Raw genomic sequence first — 19,055 nt, 5'->3', positions numbered from 1 at the left:
GGCAAAAGATGACAGGATGGCCTCATACTTGGTGCAGGCTAAAGCGCTGATGATGAATTTCACTACATGCAAAATCAAACATATAAAGAGAAGTGAAAATAAACAAGAAAACGCCCTCAGCAAATTGGCATCGGTCAGATTCGATCACCTGGTGAAGGATGTTCGGGTGTAAGTCCTGGCAAATCCCTACGTCACTGCTAGAGAAGTTTGTGTAATCTCCACAAACATGACCAGCTGGATTACCCCAATCATCAACTTTTTTTCATCAGGTTTCCTACCGAACAGCAAGGAACTTGCTAGGAATATACGCCACAAAGCCCTCAATTATAAGTTGCTAAATGGTATTTTATACATGCGATCTTACCTAGGACCACTCCTCCGATGCGTGGATCCGCAGGACGCTAACTACTTGTTGCGAGAAATAGACGAAGGAATTTGTGAGATTCACGTAGGCCCAAGAATGGTAGTGGGCAAAATTATGAATGCAGGATACTATTGGCCTGGCATGCACGTGGACGCAGAAAAATAAATACGCCGGTGCAGTGCATGCCAACCCCATGCACCAAATACCTTCTAGCCAAAAAACATGATGATACCAGAGACGTTTGAGTGGCCATTTCAGAAATGGGCAATCGACATAATAGGTCTATTCCCTGAAGAGCAAGGGCGGAAGAAATTCTTAATAGTTGTAACAGACTATTTCACCCAGTGGATCGAGGAAAAACCTGTGGCCATAATCAACGCCGCCATCATCAAGAAATTCATTTTGGAATTCATCATATGTCATTTTGGATTTCCAATGAACGTGGTCAGCGATAACGGAACACAATTCACGGATCAGCGCATTAGGGCTTGGCTTGCAGAGTTAAACATAAGCCAAACATTCACTTATGTGGCACACCCACAAGGGAATAGCGAAGTGGAACGCGCTAATCATAGCATCGCTGATGGCAAAAAAATGATGGTTGGAAGGATACAAGTAAGGATGGATCGACCAGGCCATCTGCACACAAAAAAACACAGGTAATGCGGAAACACCGTTCAGTCTGACTTATGGAACAGAAGCAATGATCCCGGCAGAATTTAGCTTACCGTCCCCAAGGATTCTATTACCAAACAACAATGAAAGGCAAAGGCGCCTAGATTTAGTGCTTCTGGAAGAAAGAAGGGAGTTGGCCGCATTGCTTGAACAGAATTACAAGCGCCAACTTTAGAATTATTATGATGCAAAAGTAAAATTCTGCAAGTTCAATGCAGGAGATTACGTCCTTCACAACAACGACGCATCAAGAGCGCACGTTCAAGGAAAATTTTCACCAACATGTGAAGGACCTTATCTAATAGAAAATTTCCTAGGCAAAGGCGTGTATGCGCTGATGCAACTCAATGGCTCGTCGTTCCCTAGAACTTGGAACGCAGCGTAGCTGCGAAGGTGTTACATGTAAATCGAGTTCATCTGGTAAAAACGGGCCAAGAGCCATTGACAATGAATGAAAACGATACCCTGCATTCTTAGCAAAACAAAATGGGAAACAAGTATATAGCGGGACACGATTCAAGAAAGTCCTTTTTCATTAAATTAATAGTAAGTATTACAAAAAGTGGATACCAACATCCGCCAAACAAAATATGAAGTCTAAGTACTCCTAGACTAATATATACAAATTTAATCCACGAGGGGAGAGACTTCATAATCAACGATGTCGTCCAAATTCACCTCCACTGGATCCTACGGCGCTACAACATCATCACAGCAACTTCAGACAATCCTCCTCCTTGGCATATTGAGAAATGACAGACAAGATGGGGAACGAGAGTGTATCATATTCAACCTCAGCAGCTTGATACTCCGCTTCTACATCAATTCCATGGAGCACATAAGCTTCAAAAGGAAGGTGATCCCGCAAATGCGTTACCGCCTCCTGGAAACCAGACTTGTGCCCCAGTTGTTGCGCAGCAGTGACAAGACCGCCAACGCTCTTGGTCATATCATCGTCAGTAATAATGCGTTGGGAAATCTGAAAGAAAAATCTTAAGTACAGAATTAGAAATGTAATAAGTAAAAGGAAAAGGGAAATACCTTGTGGATTGCTTGCTTCGCAGCCAATTGCGGTCGTTGGCAGCAGCGGCACACTAAGCAGTCAGAGACTTAATAGTCAGCTCACGAGTGGCGATCGCATCAACCAACTTCCCCGTATCCGCATTCCTTAATGTTGCTTCAGCCTCTAATTCGTCAATCTGCTTGCGCAGATTAACGTTCTCCCACTCGTACTTGGCAGCGGCTTCCTTTGCAGCATGAGCCCGGCTGCGCTCATCAGCAAGATCTTCATTAGACTTATTGCACACCGCCTGAAACTATTTATAGCGCTCAGCGCACTCATGGATAGACTGCCTCAGCATTGGAAAATTTCCCTTCGACATCAGCCTGAGCCTGGCGGTTCTCTACTACTTCCCGGCCCGCCCTCCAAGCGGCCTCCTCACCGTTCTTCACAGCAAGTTCCATCTCTCTCATGGAGGCAACAACCTCAATCTTCTCAGCATGGAGAGCTCGTTATCATGAATAAGCTCGCCCACACTAGAGAGAACCCGGACATGATCATAAATGGCATCAGACGCCAAACTGTCACGGGTTTAGAAATTGCGAGCAATGTGCTCACCAGGGGGAACACATGTTCCAAAAAATTGAGGCAGGTGGCAGGATCCTCAAAATTGGCGCCACGGGTAATCTTCCATTTAGGTTGGTAAGCCTAATTGGCTTCAATGGAATCGCGGGGATTCAAATCTACATTCCCCGTTACACTGCCGGCATGCCACTGCTACCACCTATGAAATCAAAAAATTTACCGCTAACAACCGCCCCAACGTCAAAAGGAGGCGGTTGAACATCCTCATCGCCGTCAAGAACAAATGTCTTGCGTGGCGAGGACTCCTTGGATTTCAGGAAGTCAGCAAATGTTTGGGACCAGATACCCCGCCCACTGGCTTCCCAACTGAAACCCCAGGAAACTTATCCATAGTTTCCTTCACTGGTTCAAAAATCAACACTATAGTTTGGGCCTCAGACGGAACAACCAATTCCGCCTTCAGAGGCAAAGACGTCACTATGGTTTCGGCCTTAGACAGGCCAACCACACCCGTCATCATCAGCAAAGTCACCGATTGGAGTACGGGCATCGACTCAGACAAGTTGCCCACACTTGTCATCATAAGCAAACTAATTATAGCGCTTGTCGCCAAAGAAATGTCGGCAGACAACACTCCAGCAGATTGCCCTTCCGTCGCAGCAAGCGCCTTCATGAGCTCTGAAATAAAAGTAAATCAGATAACGGATATCCAACAGGTAAGGAGAATGTATGATTTTAGATACCTGGAGACTTAACCAGCCCACTTAGCTTCACAAACCCGCTGAGGCGGGGCTTCTTGAAGAGAGGAACTTCCTCTTCTTCCTTATCATCTTCCACCGCCGTAAACCCCATGTGGTGTGGCACAGTGAACGTTCCGGTGTTCACGGCGGAGACACTTGACGAACCATGGGATACGTTGGTATCCACAATGGCTCCAGGCTAGGAAACTGAAGGCGTCACAAGACCTTCAATAGCCTGAGTTGGGACGGCGGCGAATGGACTAGCGTCTAGAATAGTTCCAGGCTGAAAGACTAAAGGAAATGGGATGCCTCCAGTAGCCTGGCTACTAGTGGTTGGGAGTAAAGGTACGCCGACAGCAGCACCAGATGAACCTAGTAATGTCACCGAAGAAGCGACATGAGGCTCAAAAGGCACATCAGACAGGAGGACAACATCGTCGTCATCATGCCCGGGAGCTCTTTTGGAAGAACCTCTCGGAGGCGCAACCGCCTTTTAACCCACTACCTTATGCCGCTTTCCCGCCGCATTTAGGAAGGCGCACGATATGAGACCGTTTACTTGCGAAGTATAAGGAAGCAAAAAGGGTTTTTTTTTAATATAAAAAGAATGCTAGCTTACCCTCTTTTGGGTTAACAAAGCTGGAAGGTGGCAGCGGCCGCGGCGGCAATGACTGCCCCATAGAAAGAGGAAACACAAAGTTAGAAGAAGTCCTTGTAAGGATAGGCTCTTCCCGAAAACCCAGTTCCCGCCGGAAGAGGATCTTTATACCCTCAAGCGAGGGCTGCAATAGCAATAGTGGTCTTCCACCTCTGCAAAAAACAAACAGTTGTGACATGAAACATAAAGTGGTACATAAAAATTCAGTAGTTCATTACCTTGACCACCATTCTGGATGACTAAGTCATTTGACCTTTTTAGCATACACCGGCTAAAATTTTTGGATTCGTCACTAGTCCATTAACTACCAAAATATAGCTAGTTTTCCATACGATACAAAATGTTGTTCTTTGATATGATTAACATTGCACTTGGACCAAACTATTAGAAGAATCATTGTTGGGCACAATGTAAAATATAGTGAGAGTCGTATGTTGTTTAGATGAGGTTAAGCCTTTTACCAACTATGACCTGCCTATCTATATAAATCTTGAACCTCTAGCAGCTCATGTTCACACGTAAACAATTTATAAGAATTATTAATTAGGCAATTACAAATAATCGTTATGTTGTTAATGATAAGTTACAAATAGTCATATTTGCATGAGGTTATCTAACTCCCTTTGTCGTTGCACCGATCATAGCAAAACAAATTGCTAATTACAAATACCCTATCATAACTGGTCTTCCAAGAGAACCAAGTTTGTCTTAAGTACAAAAGTTAGTTATGTGATCTATGTAACGATATTGCTATCATAACATACAAAATAAAACTGGATACAACATGTCTTGTCTTATCGAGGTAAGATTAAAGAAAAACGGGCTTATAATTAGTCGTTATATTTATGTGATCTTTTAATTCTAGTTAAATTATAATTCGTGTTTGACAGAGATTCCTTAACATAGATTAAAAAAACCTACTTATACTAGAAAAACTAAAATAAAATATTGATATAAGAAATTGATACTATATTTTGTAGAATTAAGATTAAAAAAATTATTTTTTGGAATCTAGTTTATTTATTATTTAGATTTAGATTTTGTAGGATGTCCTTTCCATATGGTTTGAAAACAACCAAAGTTGTTATTTTACTATTAACTAGGTTAGGTACCCGTGTACAACACGGATTAAACAATTAAATTTATATAATAACAAATTTTTTTAATAATTCTTATAATAAATACCGTGCACATAGAATAATAAAAAAAATCCTACATTTATTGTACTTCTTTCTTACTTTCAGTTACAACATATCATTGTTATTTATACTCAATGGCACGAGTAAACACATTGCTAACCTGCAAGATTAGAACAAAAAAATAACCATTATTGATCAAGTTTATGGTTATAAGCATATACGATTAAACAAAAGATAAACAACGTATTATATTTATACCAAACAATAAAGAAGTTAACTGTATTTCATACGCCAACAGATTTTGAAAAGCTTATGTCATTGCGGCTTCGCGTGCTGCCAATACCTCCTGGCCCGTTTGCTTTTCGATTAAACCTCGACGATGGCTGACAAACGTCATCCTGACCCCTCACAAGTTGCATCTGTAGCTGCAGAACCATGAAAAGCACAAAAAGTTCTATTGTTTTAATTAAAATTTAGGCATATATAACCGTTCTCGCATACAAGTTGAGACAGTTGTTTTTGTAGGTGATCATTTTCCTATTTTAGTAACTTCGTGACAGATTAAAACGTTAAACATCATTAACACACAAAGAAAGGGTAGCATACTGCCATGATATCATGTTGGCAAATTAGGGATCAAATAATATGTTCCTAATTATTTATCAGCAACAGGAGCCGGCATTTTCCTCAATTGTTTATCAAAATTTTGTTGCATAATATATGTTTGCCTATTTTACAAAACTAAGTTCTACCATCAGTTCATACTAACACCTACAAAACTACAAAAACATTCATCGACTAAATAAAAAAATGAGGCATTTATAATAACCAGCACACGAATCAGATTTAAAACATAATATGGTTTAAATTTAACACCAAACTCAAGCTTTAAAACCAACACACAACTCATTAAACATAAAAATAGTAAGTTGACTTTAAACAAAACTTGAAATAAACAATACTGCAACATTCATGGATCTGCTTTACAAAGAATGTTTTGAATATGTAACACTATCTTTTTAAAAACCTCAAGTCCATAATATTATTATTGTTTGTAACATAAAGTGCATAAAGCTCACTAAATATAAAGTAACAATCACATCTTCAATCTTGTGAAATCAGTATCATAACAATCAAAATAACATACAAAAACAAATAATCGAATCAGAGAATAAATAAACGTACTTTAATCCTCAAATTTAAATCTGGACAGCATCCATGCCGAATGGTCGACCATAGTGGCCACCAAATGCTATTTATCTTTTTTTTTTGTCCTCTGTAACATTCATGTATTTGTTAAGGATCAATGCAATATATAGTTCCAACATAATGAATTCTTTAAACCTACTGGGTATCTCTCCAATTCTATTTTCTCTTTCAATAACATACACTTCAGTTTCCTCTTTGGTACCAATGAATTAATGAATTATGGCCGATGAACCATGAAAAACTCTTGGTTGAAGAATATGAATTCAGAGTGTAGATAAACCTAATAGTGAAAAAGTTTTGTGGGGAAAAGAAAAACCCTATATATTGTATAGGCGGGAAAATAAAATTCTTTAGTGATTGTAGTTCCTTTATTATATGGGTTAGATTTAATAATTTAATAATGAAATTTTGGACCTAATTATCTTAATTAACGTACGTGTATAACAAAGTATTATAATAAACAGGGATAGTCCCGGCCCATATAAAAACCACAGTAACCTAATAACCCTAACTATAGTAACTCCAATTAAAATTAATATTATTATTATCCAATACAACAATTAGTCTATCTTTGACGCACGTATCATCAAATCAATCAAACATGCCTGCCGTCGTTGAAGAAATCGAAAACCAGCATGAAGAGGACCCAATCATTGAGGACGTTAAAGTCGATGAAGATGACAAAGAAGAAGGCGGTTAGTGTTTAAATTTGAAAGAATTTTATGAATGATTGATATTGTTTATTGTGATTGCAGGTGGGGCTGATAATTCTATAATGAGCAGAAGTGAGAAAAAGAATCGTAAGGCAATGTTGAAGCTCGGGATGACGGCGGTTGTTGGCGTTAGCAGAGTCACCATCAAGAAAACAAAAGAGGTAACTGTTAATTCAATTTTGCTTTTGCTTTTGTTAATTCAATTCAGCTTTGAGAAAACACAACCAAACCAACTGTTTTTGGTTACGTCGTTTTGTGATTAATTTAAATATATGATTTGTATGGTGATGCAGCAGGTGGTGTTTTCCATCTCGAACCCTGATGTGTACAAAAGCTCCAATTCTGAAACATATGTAGTATTCGGGGAGGCAAAGATGGACGATCTTTTGCAAACTCAAGCCGCTCAACGTTTTAGGATGCCCGATATGAGTTCAATTATGGCAAAAGCGAATGCTGGTGATGTTGCAACTGCCAAGGCAGATGAAGAAGAGGAAGAGGAGGAGGTTGATGAGACTGGTGTTGAGCCAAACGACATCGAGTTGGTTATGACACAGGCTGGTGTATCGAGGGTGAAAGCTGTCAAGGCTTTGAAGGCTTGCGAGGGGGATCTTGTCCATGCTATCATGGAGGTCACAAATTAAGTTTGAAATTGTTTGATGCTTGCTTTTAAGATTGAATAGTTTTGGTTGCATTTTAGGTGATCAAATTTATGTTTTTCTTTTTATGCTTTCATGGTTTATTTTCACTTTTCACTGACGTGCAAATTTCTGGTTGATTTTAAGTTTTTGGTTTTTTATTAATGGCTAGATTTTTCTTATTAATGGTTATTATTATTATTATTATTATTATTTCTATTATTTTATCGATCTAGTGTAAATTTTGAACTTGAATATATACGACATGCAAATTTAGGAGTATTGCATTAAGATTGTCTTTCTTGTTGGCGTTTCTGTTTGCATTTTTATTAAACAGGCTCTTCTCTCAAATTTTAAATTTATATAATTCAAACCTTTTTAATTTCTTTTTCTTTGTTATTTTGTTATATTTTATTATTATTGTCTTCAAAACATTTTTTAAGAATATATTTTACTACTTTTTATAATTTTAAAACAATTTTTGTTTTTTTTTAAATAAATTTTTTTTTCTTAATTAAAATAAACATTTTTATAATTTAGAAATACACTTTTTTTTCTATAATATTTTCATTGTTTAGAGAGTGCTTTCTTTTTTTAATAGTGTTTGGAGATAGTTTGCAATTTTTTAAAACAAATTTTTTAGTGTTGTTAATAAATCTACTATTATAATAAACAAAAACCTATTTGTGTCACTTGACATCTAATTTTACCATGGTTGTGTCACTTGGCAAGTTTTATCTCAATCATTAAAACTTTTATTATTTATTTAAAAAAAGAATAATTAAAATTGTTAAATGGTAACTTAACCTTTTTTAAATATGTTTCTCCTATTATTATGAGTTAATTAATTAGTAATTAGTAATAAATGTGTGTTGTTGTAAATTGTAATTTTTAAATTTTAAGACTTTTATCTCCATGGACATGTAAGAGTGCATATTATTGTTTCATGTATAAGAAAATGAAATACTCTGTTTACTTGTTATTATTATTTAAATCTACATATATATATATATATATATAGATTAAAACAATTGAGTTTTATTGAACAAACTCTATTGTTTCCATATATAACAATCAATTCTATGATTTTCTTAACAATTAAATAATTCAAAAATTAATTAAATTAATCAATAACCTACAATTAATTCACATACTAAGATATTTAAATCATCTATAAACTATTTTTTAGCTAAAACCGACAATTTTAATATTCAAATTTAAATTTCAAACTTAAACCGAAACTAACACAATAAATTTTCAATTTTAATATTCAAATTTAGATCAAAACTAGCAACATAATTAATTCATATCCTTACTAAATGTATTTACCTTAAATGTAAATCATGTAAAAATAAAAACCGTGTAATAACTATTGTCAAACCCTCAAGTATTAGATGTCCAATTTTTAAAATTTCAAATTTCCACTACTTATTTGACATCGTCTTATAATTCGAAAATCATTTCTATAAATTCGGTATTCCATATTCATTTGTTTATATCATCATTTTCACTCTTTGAAGCTGTTATAACTTACAACTACGACTTTGTATTCAAATTTCTATCGTTTGTTATTGTTTGTAAGTGAAAATTCACATATTAATTTAATTATGTTGTCCTTATTTGGTCTTTTGGTTGTTATGCAGGAAGGTTAGCTTGAGAATTAGATGTATGCAAACTGGTTAGGTGAATGATTCATGTTAAAATTTTTGTATTATCAGTTCTACTTAAATATATTTCTTTTGTTTTTATTGTTAGTGTACCTTGAATGAAACTTAATTATTTTAATTGTTGGTATTATTTGCAGTTCATCTTATATGTTGCACGCATCTTGCTGCTACTTAGGTAGGTCAGATCATGAAGTTTGATGACCATTCAGAGACTAGCTCGAGCTATGGTAGGACCTGGTCACCAAATGCGTGTTCTTATTGATGTAAGATTTCTTAAAATTCATATTTACGGTTTTATTTTTATATGTTGAGACCTCCCTCTATTCATATTTATAGTTTAAGGACCATTTGGAACTAACTCTAGCCATGGTAGGACTAGGTCACCAAAGTTCCACCTGCTCCTTCCAAGATTCAATAAACATGTTGAAGGTTTTGAGATATGCGAAAATATTATTGATTTATTTCCTTATCGAAATTTTATTATGATAATTATTTCGATTACATCCATTGATAGTTCTTACTATTTTTTTAATAGTTCAGTGTATCTAACATTAATTTATTTTTAGTAATTTCAATTTATGGCCGTCCAACTTTGTAGATTGGCTAATTGCATGGAAAAAGTATTTGTAGGACATTAGGTTGATTATGTTTATTTTGGTCATTACGAATGTATTTTAGTTGTTAATTATCTATCATTTTTTTTTAAGTAGCTTAGACAATTCATGTAAATTAATTCATTTTATATGAACAACAATCTTTATTTTCTATGTTAAAAATTCTGAATCTTATCTTGAAAGTTTTAACAATTAGTTATTGAACTTTCAAAAAATTGTAACGTTTTTTTATAATAATATTTACAATTATTTATTTTTATTTTTAAAATTCAAAGCTGACCACTATTGCAACAATCTTTTGTTGTTTTTAGTGGTATTCAACCTCAACAAACTTTTCATCTTTTATATTTGATCAAATTTTAATTAGCATAAATGACAAATTTAATGTAGCTGGAAATTTTAAATAAATTGCTTTTGATTATACTCGAAAGTTAATAAGTTTTGTATTAAAAACTCATTAATTTATTTAACCAATTTAATATGTAGTGTATTACTTATTTCAAATTTACATTTAAAAAATCTTAGATATTTACTATAATTGCTTATTTATTTTAAAATATTCATCATCTTTAATTTTACTGATACATTTCAATCATTTGTACATTAATTTATATTTGTTTTTAAGAACTGAATTTGATCACTCTTTTTTAGTTTTAATATTCTTCGATCTCAATAAACTTTACATATTTATATTTGACCAATTTTTAATTAGGCATAAATATCAAGAATTACCTATTCGTCTAAATTATTCCAGCCAAATTAAAAAAAAAAACTTAATAAACTAAATAGAAATTAAAAACTTTCCATCTTTTATATTTGACCAATTTTTTATTAAGCATAAATGTCAAGATTAATGTATAAAATTGAAAAAATAATTATCTAATGAATTTATTGTTAAATAAGTTAATGATGCTAAAGTGTTGACAATAATTTCGTGATAATTAAAAAAATTAATAGTATAATGTTTAGTTATTGAATTTTCAAGAAAAATGGAAAGTTTTTTTATAATAATATTTAGATTTATTTATTTTTGTTTTTACAAAACCGAAATTGACGACTTTTGCAACAATCTTTGGTAGTTCTTAATAGTATTCAATGTCATCAAACTTTCCATCTTTCATATTTACCAAATTTCTAATTACGTATAAATGTCAAGATTAATGTATACAATTGAAAAAAGAATTATATAATGAAATTGATTTTATATAAAGTAATGATGTTAAAGAGTTTGAAACATAATTTACTGCAGATTACAGTCACTTTAATTAAATTTTAATTAGGGAATGACCTCTATGTAATAAAATTAAAATTAACCGGATTAATTATAATTATCTATATATTATTTTAATTATACTTAATTAGTGAAATTAGTAGAATAAAACTTTATTGTTTCGATTTAATTTAATACATTTAACTAAAAAGTCTTTGAATCAAAATAAAAAAAATTAATTACAAAATGATTTATAATAAAATATAACTTTATTTATTTATTAATGTTGAAATGAAACTCATAATACCTTAAGACTTTAATTGTATATTTAATTAGGCTGTTATGGTTTATTTTGTTTTTTAGATTGTGAAGCAAAATGACTCTTTTTTTTTTGTGAAATGTCGAAGAAGTTGATGGTGGGCTAATATGATTATAACATGTTCATGTCTTCGTTTGGTTTTTTAATTTAGGTGTATAGTAAGTTTGTGCAAGTATTAACTTTTTATGTACACAAGTTAAATGCTTAATATTTTGGTTACAAACTTATGTTAACTATTTGTGTTGATTTAAAATGTTTGTTATGAAATTTTATTGTTGTTTATATGTTTTCAACCCATGTCTAACATGGGCTACTATTCTAGAAATATATTGGTGGGTTAGATACTTTTACATAAGTGAATCTCTGATCATTTATGTTGATTCAAGTTAGCCGATAGTCTACATATCCAGTAGAGCAAGTTGTGTTATTGTTGTTTCCTATGCAATATTTTTAATTTCCATGTATTTAATATCTTTATGAACACCAAATATAAATAACCTACAATTGTCACTAAAGTTAATAGTATTTGGTTTCCAAATTTTCTAATTTTTCTATTTTATGTATTAAAATTCTTCATTAAGTCAGCAAAATTGAAACATCATGCTCTATAAAATTCTGTTTTTATATTTATGTTGTTCATCGTTTTCATATGCTAACCATATTATATTATATTGTAGATTTGTTCAAAATTAAAGGAAACGGAATTTTTGGGGTCAAACAACGTGTTCCAATAAGAGGAGTTATTCAAACGGTTAGCCATTTTAATATTTTTTTTAGTTACCCTTTAAATGTTTTTTAAGAATGCATTTTTTAAACGTGCAGCTTCAACCCCAAGAGAAATACTTATTAGCATTTTGAACGGTAACGTTTTATTTTAAACGTTTTAATACACTATGTTGTGTTAATATAATTTTTTTGTTAACTAAAATATAGTAAATAAAAATTAATATGTTATTAACTAAAAATTAGGCACTTGTAACAAAAAAATTATTAACGATTGTTAATATATTTATTATTAACTACATTATACCTTTTTGATAAACAAAGTTTTAATAACATTGAATGTATGTTTACACATTTCTTTTTTCTATTTTTTTAGAAATGATACGAAACATAATTTTCAGTTATTCAATACTATTTTATTTTCTTAAAAACCAGTTAAAATATGTGTTTTAATTAAGATGTGTATACGAATCAGTTTATGTTAATTAGAAGCGCAAAGATATTTCTCCATTATTTGTTTACTTATATTTGGTTTACTCAATTTATATTGTTTTCATACTTAGTAACAAAATTCACAAATTTAGTTGTGGTCTATAAAAAAAACAGTTTTTTGGTTTTTAAGTAAGATCATACCAATTATTTTTTTATATTTTAACTTGAACTAAAACTTTCATAAACACATTATGCTAAATAAAATCAAAAAGACCGAAATTATTTTGACTCATAGATTGGTTCTAAAAGTCGGTGTGCCAATAGTGTTACTAAGCAATATGAATCAGAATAACGGTTTGTGTAATGAAACTAAATTGCGAGTAATTAATTTGGGTAGGCGTTTTGTTGAAGCAAAAGTTATTTCAGGTACTAATACTGGTTATCGTACTTATATAATTCGTTGTGGTCTAACACCTTCAGATAAGAAACTTTCGGTTAAATTGAAGAGAATGCAGTTTTTTCTAGTTGTAGTTTGTTTTGCAATTAACATTAACAAAATTCAAGGTCAATCTCTAGCAAGAGTTGACATATATCTCAAAGACCCAATGTTTACACATAGACAACTCTATGTAGATTTATCAATAGCGAATAGTGGTGTTAAAATTCTTATATTAAACAAGTAAGACAAAGTTACAAATAAAGAATAAATATAGTTTATAATGATGTTTTTTTTTTTGTAGCTTATAAATTTTACATTTTTAACCTTTTATTATGTTTTCAAATATTGTAATTTGAATGTTATTTGGGTTTATCTTTGTATATCACAATCCTTTATTTTCGTACAAATATCATTTACAACTTTAAGTATGTTGTCCTCCCGAATAACATATAACAACTTATGTTGTCCTTTCAAATGAATGTGTTTGTTCGTAAATATCAATATTTTCACCCGTGTCGTACACGGGTTAATAACCTAGTAACAAAATAAAAGAACTTTAGCTTAAAGAATAAGCACTCGGTTTTTATCATTTCAACAATTCTGTATTCTTTATAATTAATCCTTAGCATAATAAATAAAAATGTGGTGGTGTCAGCATCTAATTAGACCATTTTATGTCACTTGATACATTTAAAAAAAACTATATTAATGCCATCCCATATGAAGGAAGAAATCAATAAGGAAACCAACTATTAGGTCATTGGTTTACTCTAACCCCTCTTAACTCCATATAAACACCACATCACTTATTTTTCTCTCTTTCACTCCATCTCACCCAAATTAAATGGTTTAATCCTTTTAACTCCATCTCACTCCTATTAATTGTTAATTTAATATATTCTTCTTTGCAATTTAACCCGTTAAAAACATATAATCCATGACCTCTTTTTAACAAATTTAACACAAGTGAGGAGTGGTTTAATCCGTTTTTAAAGTGCCATGTAATCTTAATTTAAGTTGGGGTTAGAGTATACCCAATGACCTTAAAAATGCATTTGTCATTAAACTTGTCATTAGCCCTTTCATGATATATTGTGTATGATTGCTTAGTTTTAAAAATATTTCATGTTATCCGGACTATAAACGTTGTACAGTTTGATATCCTATATCTGTTGTTAAGAACACAATAATAAAACGGATGACATGAAATACATGCAGAGACAAATACGGATAAGTTACATACAAAACTACAAATGTTATATACATATAAATATTTAGAGATTTAGGAATATAAAGCTATATATATATATACATGTATGCATGTATATATAAACACACCATGTCGTTTAATATGTAATTTATTATACTGTAAACTACATATTTATATAAACAATTTAACACATTATTTGTGTTTTACATTGTGTCGTCATTGAAATTTATTTATTTTAACCCGTGTTGCACACGGGATCCTAACCTAGTAAACTATAAATTGAAAAAAAATGTTACAGTGAAGTAACATGTTAAATAAAATTGTTATAAGGAATTGAAAGTTTAGGAATTGAAAGTTTAGAAGAAAGCTTAGCCTGTCCCAATTTATACACTTGTTGATATTTTAACAACCTTTTATTACAAAAGAATCTGTTTGGTTTATGGAGTTATCGGAATTGAAATTCTAAAACTTTCAATTAAAATTTTCTGTTTTGGTTAGTGGATTAAGAAATTTAAATTGCATAACTTTCCTTCATTTAATGGATTTTACATGGGATTCCAGCCATAATAATAGAAGGTTTTCAAAACATTTCATCGAATTGTTAGAAAGATTAAAAACCCCATAATTTATATGTTTTATCCCATTTGCGACCAGCCGGTCATGTTTTTAGGTGGGTAGGAGGGAAACACGCTTGTATGGACCCAAACGGGGGTGTCCTCTTTTGTTGGGCTTAGGGACACCGGGTTTGTGGCAGGTCAGGTTGCGATGAGGGCGGCATCAGGTAAGTTTGCTAAACACAAGGAAGCTTATTTAGAGAATCAACACGTGTTGATCCCTTTTGCCTTTGACACATTTGGTTTTTTAGCCCTGGAGGTCGTGGATTTTCTGTAACATCCCGTTTTCTCATTCGGTTAATAAAATGAAAACATGAGTATTATGAGCCGGGCTAGTGTTGGGTTAAATTAATATGGGTTATGGACTTGGATTAAGAAGGAAAGACCATGGGCTTAAGCCCATGATCCATAATATATAAACCTTAATCACTAATTAATTCATTCATTCTACACATATTCCATACACCACCCAAAACACACACTTAAGCTCTCTCTCTAGTTTCTCTCTTTTCTCTAGCCGAACCAAGAAGGAAAACCGATCCCGATCCAAGGTAATGATAGTATGATATTGTATAGATCCAAACCCGCTATATCTAGTCGCGATACGACGAACCGACACCATAAACCGTTAAAATCACGAGATCCCGATGGAATCGGGTATCAACCGATCAAAATATGAGTTTAAGGGTCACCCTAGCTCAGATTTGGATCGAATGGGACGAAAACGGTGAAAATAGTGCGAAAATGCGTTTTTCTGTTTTTCGGCAATGACGGCGCTAGAGAATATGTATACGAGGTAAGGGAATGTCAGAGAATGTTTCTGACATTCTCTGACCTAACCCTAATTCGTTAACGAGAGTTAACGAACTAGAGGTAATTCGTCAACGGAAGCTTAACGAACTAGCCCTAGTTCGTATCCAAATTCGTTAAGGCAAAAGATAACGAATTAACCCCAATTCGTTATGACCATTCGTTATAAAGGAGATAACGAATTAGAAGGTTCAATTCGTTGCAAGGGAGGGGTCATTCGCTATGAAGTTCAATTCGTTAACTAGGCCAAACGAATAAGTTCAAATTCGTTATAAGATCCAATTCGTTACTGTAGCCAATTCGTCATGAAGACATATTCGTTATAATAATCAGTTTGTTATGGGTTCATTCGTTATGAACCCACTTCGTTAAGAACTGGGTAACGAACTAGAAGTTTAATAAAATGACAGAATGGTCCCTGGACTTATAAAAGAATGATTTAATTACAAAGAAGCCCTCGAACTTTTAAGTAAGCAAATTTAATAATAACTTAAAATCCTAATGGAAAATGTGTTAAGACAGTATACGAAAAAAAAATTTTCCAAGGTGACCTGGCAGCTTAACCCCAGCCATAGACCTTCATCGGATCGGATAACGGATTATTCGGGTTATTCGGATTTGAAAATTTTGGATCCTATCCGAAATCCGATCCGATCCGAATAAGGAATATTCCTATCCGATTCGAATCTATCCGAATTCAATTAGGATCGGATTCGGATAATATCCGAATAATCCGAAATTATCCGAATAATCCAAAATAAACCAAAATCATATTTCTATTTTTTTTGTTCATAATATTTAATAGTTTAGAATCACAATAAACATACAAACCGGAAAATACGAATTACTATTAACACAAATTTAAAGTTTAAACTTCAAATAATGGTCTAATAAATATACCAAACCGGAAATACCACTAAAAACATGTATTTTATTCGGATTAAACGGATATCCGAACAATTCGAATTTTTTAAAATTCCATATCCGTATCCGTTCCGAATTAATTATTCGGATATTCGGATTGATCCGATCCGAATATCCAAATAAGAATTCGGATAGGTTTATTTGGGTTTCGATTTCGGATCGGATTTCGGTTTTTTTCGGATTTCGGATTTCTTGAACACCCCTACCCAGCTAGGGGCTCTGCCCCTTGGACCCCGCTAGGGGCTGCTGCCCCTTGAACCCCGCTGCCAGGGGCGCTGCCCCCGGACCCCCGTTCGTTGAAGGTAAGAATTAAACTAGAAACACGATATGGGTAGTGATAGTTAATTGATACGTGTAATTGTTATATAGTTAGTCGTGCACAGCTCAAGAATGGAATAACCATAAACGGTGAACGTAACCGAGTTCAGGTGAGTTTCTAGCCCCGCTTCCTTGTTATGTTTTCGGGGCTGTGTGCATACTCGATGTGATAGCTAATACACTTACTTTAAGTGGTAAGTGTATGCCTTGTATGATTCATGTATGATGAATGCTTGACGGTGCTGTGAACGATCTTCGGATATTGCATGTACCGCCAGGTGGTAGTTAAAGATATGATTGATATATATGATGTATCAATGATGTATGTATGTATGTATGTATGTATGTATGTATGTATGTTATATTGATAGTACGTGAACAATCTTCGGATATTGCATGTATTGTCAAGGGATGGTTTAAAGATATGGTTGGTATATATATGATGTATAAGTGATGTATGAACGTATGGAAGTTAGAATTATGAATGTATAGAAAGGTATGGAAGGCATAGTTAGAAAAGGAACCGGCCCTAATAACGTCGATGAATGTTGGGAACCGACCCTAATAATGTCGGCGAATGTAGGGAACCGACCCTAATAATGTCAGCAAATGTAAGGAACCGACCCTAATAATATCGGCGAATGTAGGGAACCGACCCTAATAATATTGGCAAATGTTATATGGCGGAATACTCTTTAAAACGTATATGTATGAATGAAAGTATGTGTGTAAGTATGAAAGAAAGAATGAAAGTACGTATGTATGTAAGTATGTAAGTAAATATGAAGGTGCGTACATTCGGGTGCATATGTAAATATGTGGATGTATTGTATTTCGTCTGATTAACTATAACTCACTCAGCGTAGCTGACATTTAGTATGCACGCAGGTTAACAGACTGAGACAGCTGGTTTGAGCAGGACACATGGCAAGATTGAAGAGGCTAACATCTGAAGATTTGTCATGATGTTTTGATATTATGTTTTATTTATGTTTTAAAAAGACAAGTTATGAATATTTGTAATGAATGGTTGACTATTATTATTATTCCGCGAAAGTTTTAATTAGCTCTGATATTTAAAACTGTGTTTATGAGTAAATCCAACGTCAGATGTAGAGCACCGGTAACGAGACCTTACATTTTCCGAAGAGGGTTCAACGAGTTGTGCATAGTAATTCTTCGGATCCTAAGAACCAAAACTTTGTTTTTTGTAGGATTGAGTTTGTTATCTAAAAGGAGTTGTGGCACAACTTATTGCCCGTTTACCTGTCACTTCATTGTAATAATTTGAATGTGTTTTTATTAATTGGCTCATTATAATTGAGATAAAATATGTTTTATTTTATTTAATCACCATGATTTCAAACTGTAAAGTGATATGAAAAAAGGTCAGTGATCTACTTGCTACCCCGCAATTCGTTTGGATTATATCAATTACATATTCAAAAAGATTTTGGAATATATTTCAAAGTCGATGGTGGAATGGTTATTTTGTAATTTTCATTTAGGGTAAGTTACCATTTTTGTCATATGGTTTGGTCATTTTCGTGATTCGTCCAAATTGTTTTAGTAATCATTATTAGTCCCTAAAAATATAGTTAAATCAACAAAGTGATTAATAAATAACCTAAATCAAAGAATGAAGTTGATGAGATTACAAGTTAAAGATTAGAACAACTTTATTTTATAAATAAAGGTTATTTTAATATAAATTTGTGAAAAAGTTATAACTTATTTAAAAAAATCTATACTATATATAATACATCAAACAAGGGCAAATTAAGACACCCATTTTTAAGTAATTTACAACACCTAAAGCATGAGGTACATGTGTTAGTAAGGGTAAACATGTTTTTTAAACACAATTCATTCAACTTACAAGTTTGGTCCCTCATCTTTAACCATATTATGTTTTTAATTTAACTTGTAAACTAACTTCTCACCCATGATTTTTAAACGACTATAGCCTTTTCATGCGTTAATATTTTTATAAACAAATTGCACTATAAAAACGAACATTTTATTCTCTTTAATTTGGATATGATATTGTTGTAATT

The 19,055-nt window shown here is 32.9% G+C and overlaps 2 protein-coding genes across 2 annotated transcripts; both read left to right on the top strand.

The window, feature by feature from the left end:
- Positions 1–586: 586 nt before the first annotated feature.
- LOC143563320 (uncharacterized) lies at positions 587–1,027 on the top strand. Its single transcript, XM_077050883.1, has one exon. The coding sequence runs from the start codon at positions 587–589 to the stop codon at positions 1,025–1,027; it is 441 nt and encodes a 146-aa protein (XP_076906998.1).
- A 5,941-nt stretch (positions 1,028–6,968) lies between these two features.
- Positions 6,969–7,773, top strand: LOC143563316 (nascent polypeptide-associated complex subunit alpha-like protein 2). Its single transcript, XM_077050880.1, has 3 exons — positions 6,969–7,065; positions 7,126–7,244; positions 7,380–7,773. The coding sequence occupies exons 1-3, from the start codon at positions 6,972–6,974 to the stop codon at positions 7,722–7,724; spliced, it is 558 nt and encodes a 185-aa protein (XP_076906995.1). The 5' UTR covers positions 6,969–6,971; the 3' UTR covers positions 7,725–7,773.
- The last annotated feature ends 11,282 nt before the right edge of the window (positions 7,774–19,055 follow it).

The sequence above is a fragment of the Bidens hawaiensis genome, unplaced genomic scaffold (genome assembly GCF_021521415.1).
Source record: "Bidens hawaiensis isolate Kalapana, Puna unplaced genomic scaffold, B.hawaiensis_p1.1 tig00021361_1, whole genome shotgun sequence".
NCBI classification, from domain to species: domain Eukaryota; kingdom Viridiplantae; phylum Streptophyta; class Magnoliopsida; order Asterales; family Asteraceae; genus Bidens; species Bidens hawaiensis.
The sequence above is the reverse complement of the archived record's forward strand: the minus strand, read 5'-3'. Positions and strand labels throughout refer to the sequence as shown.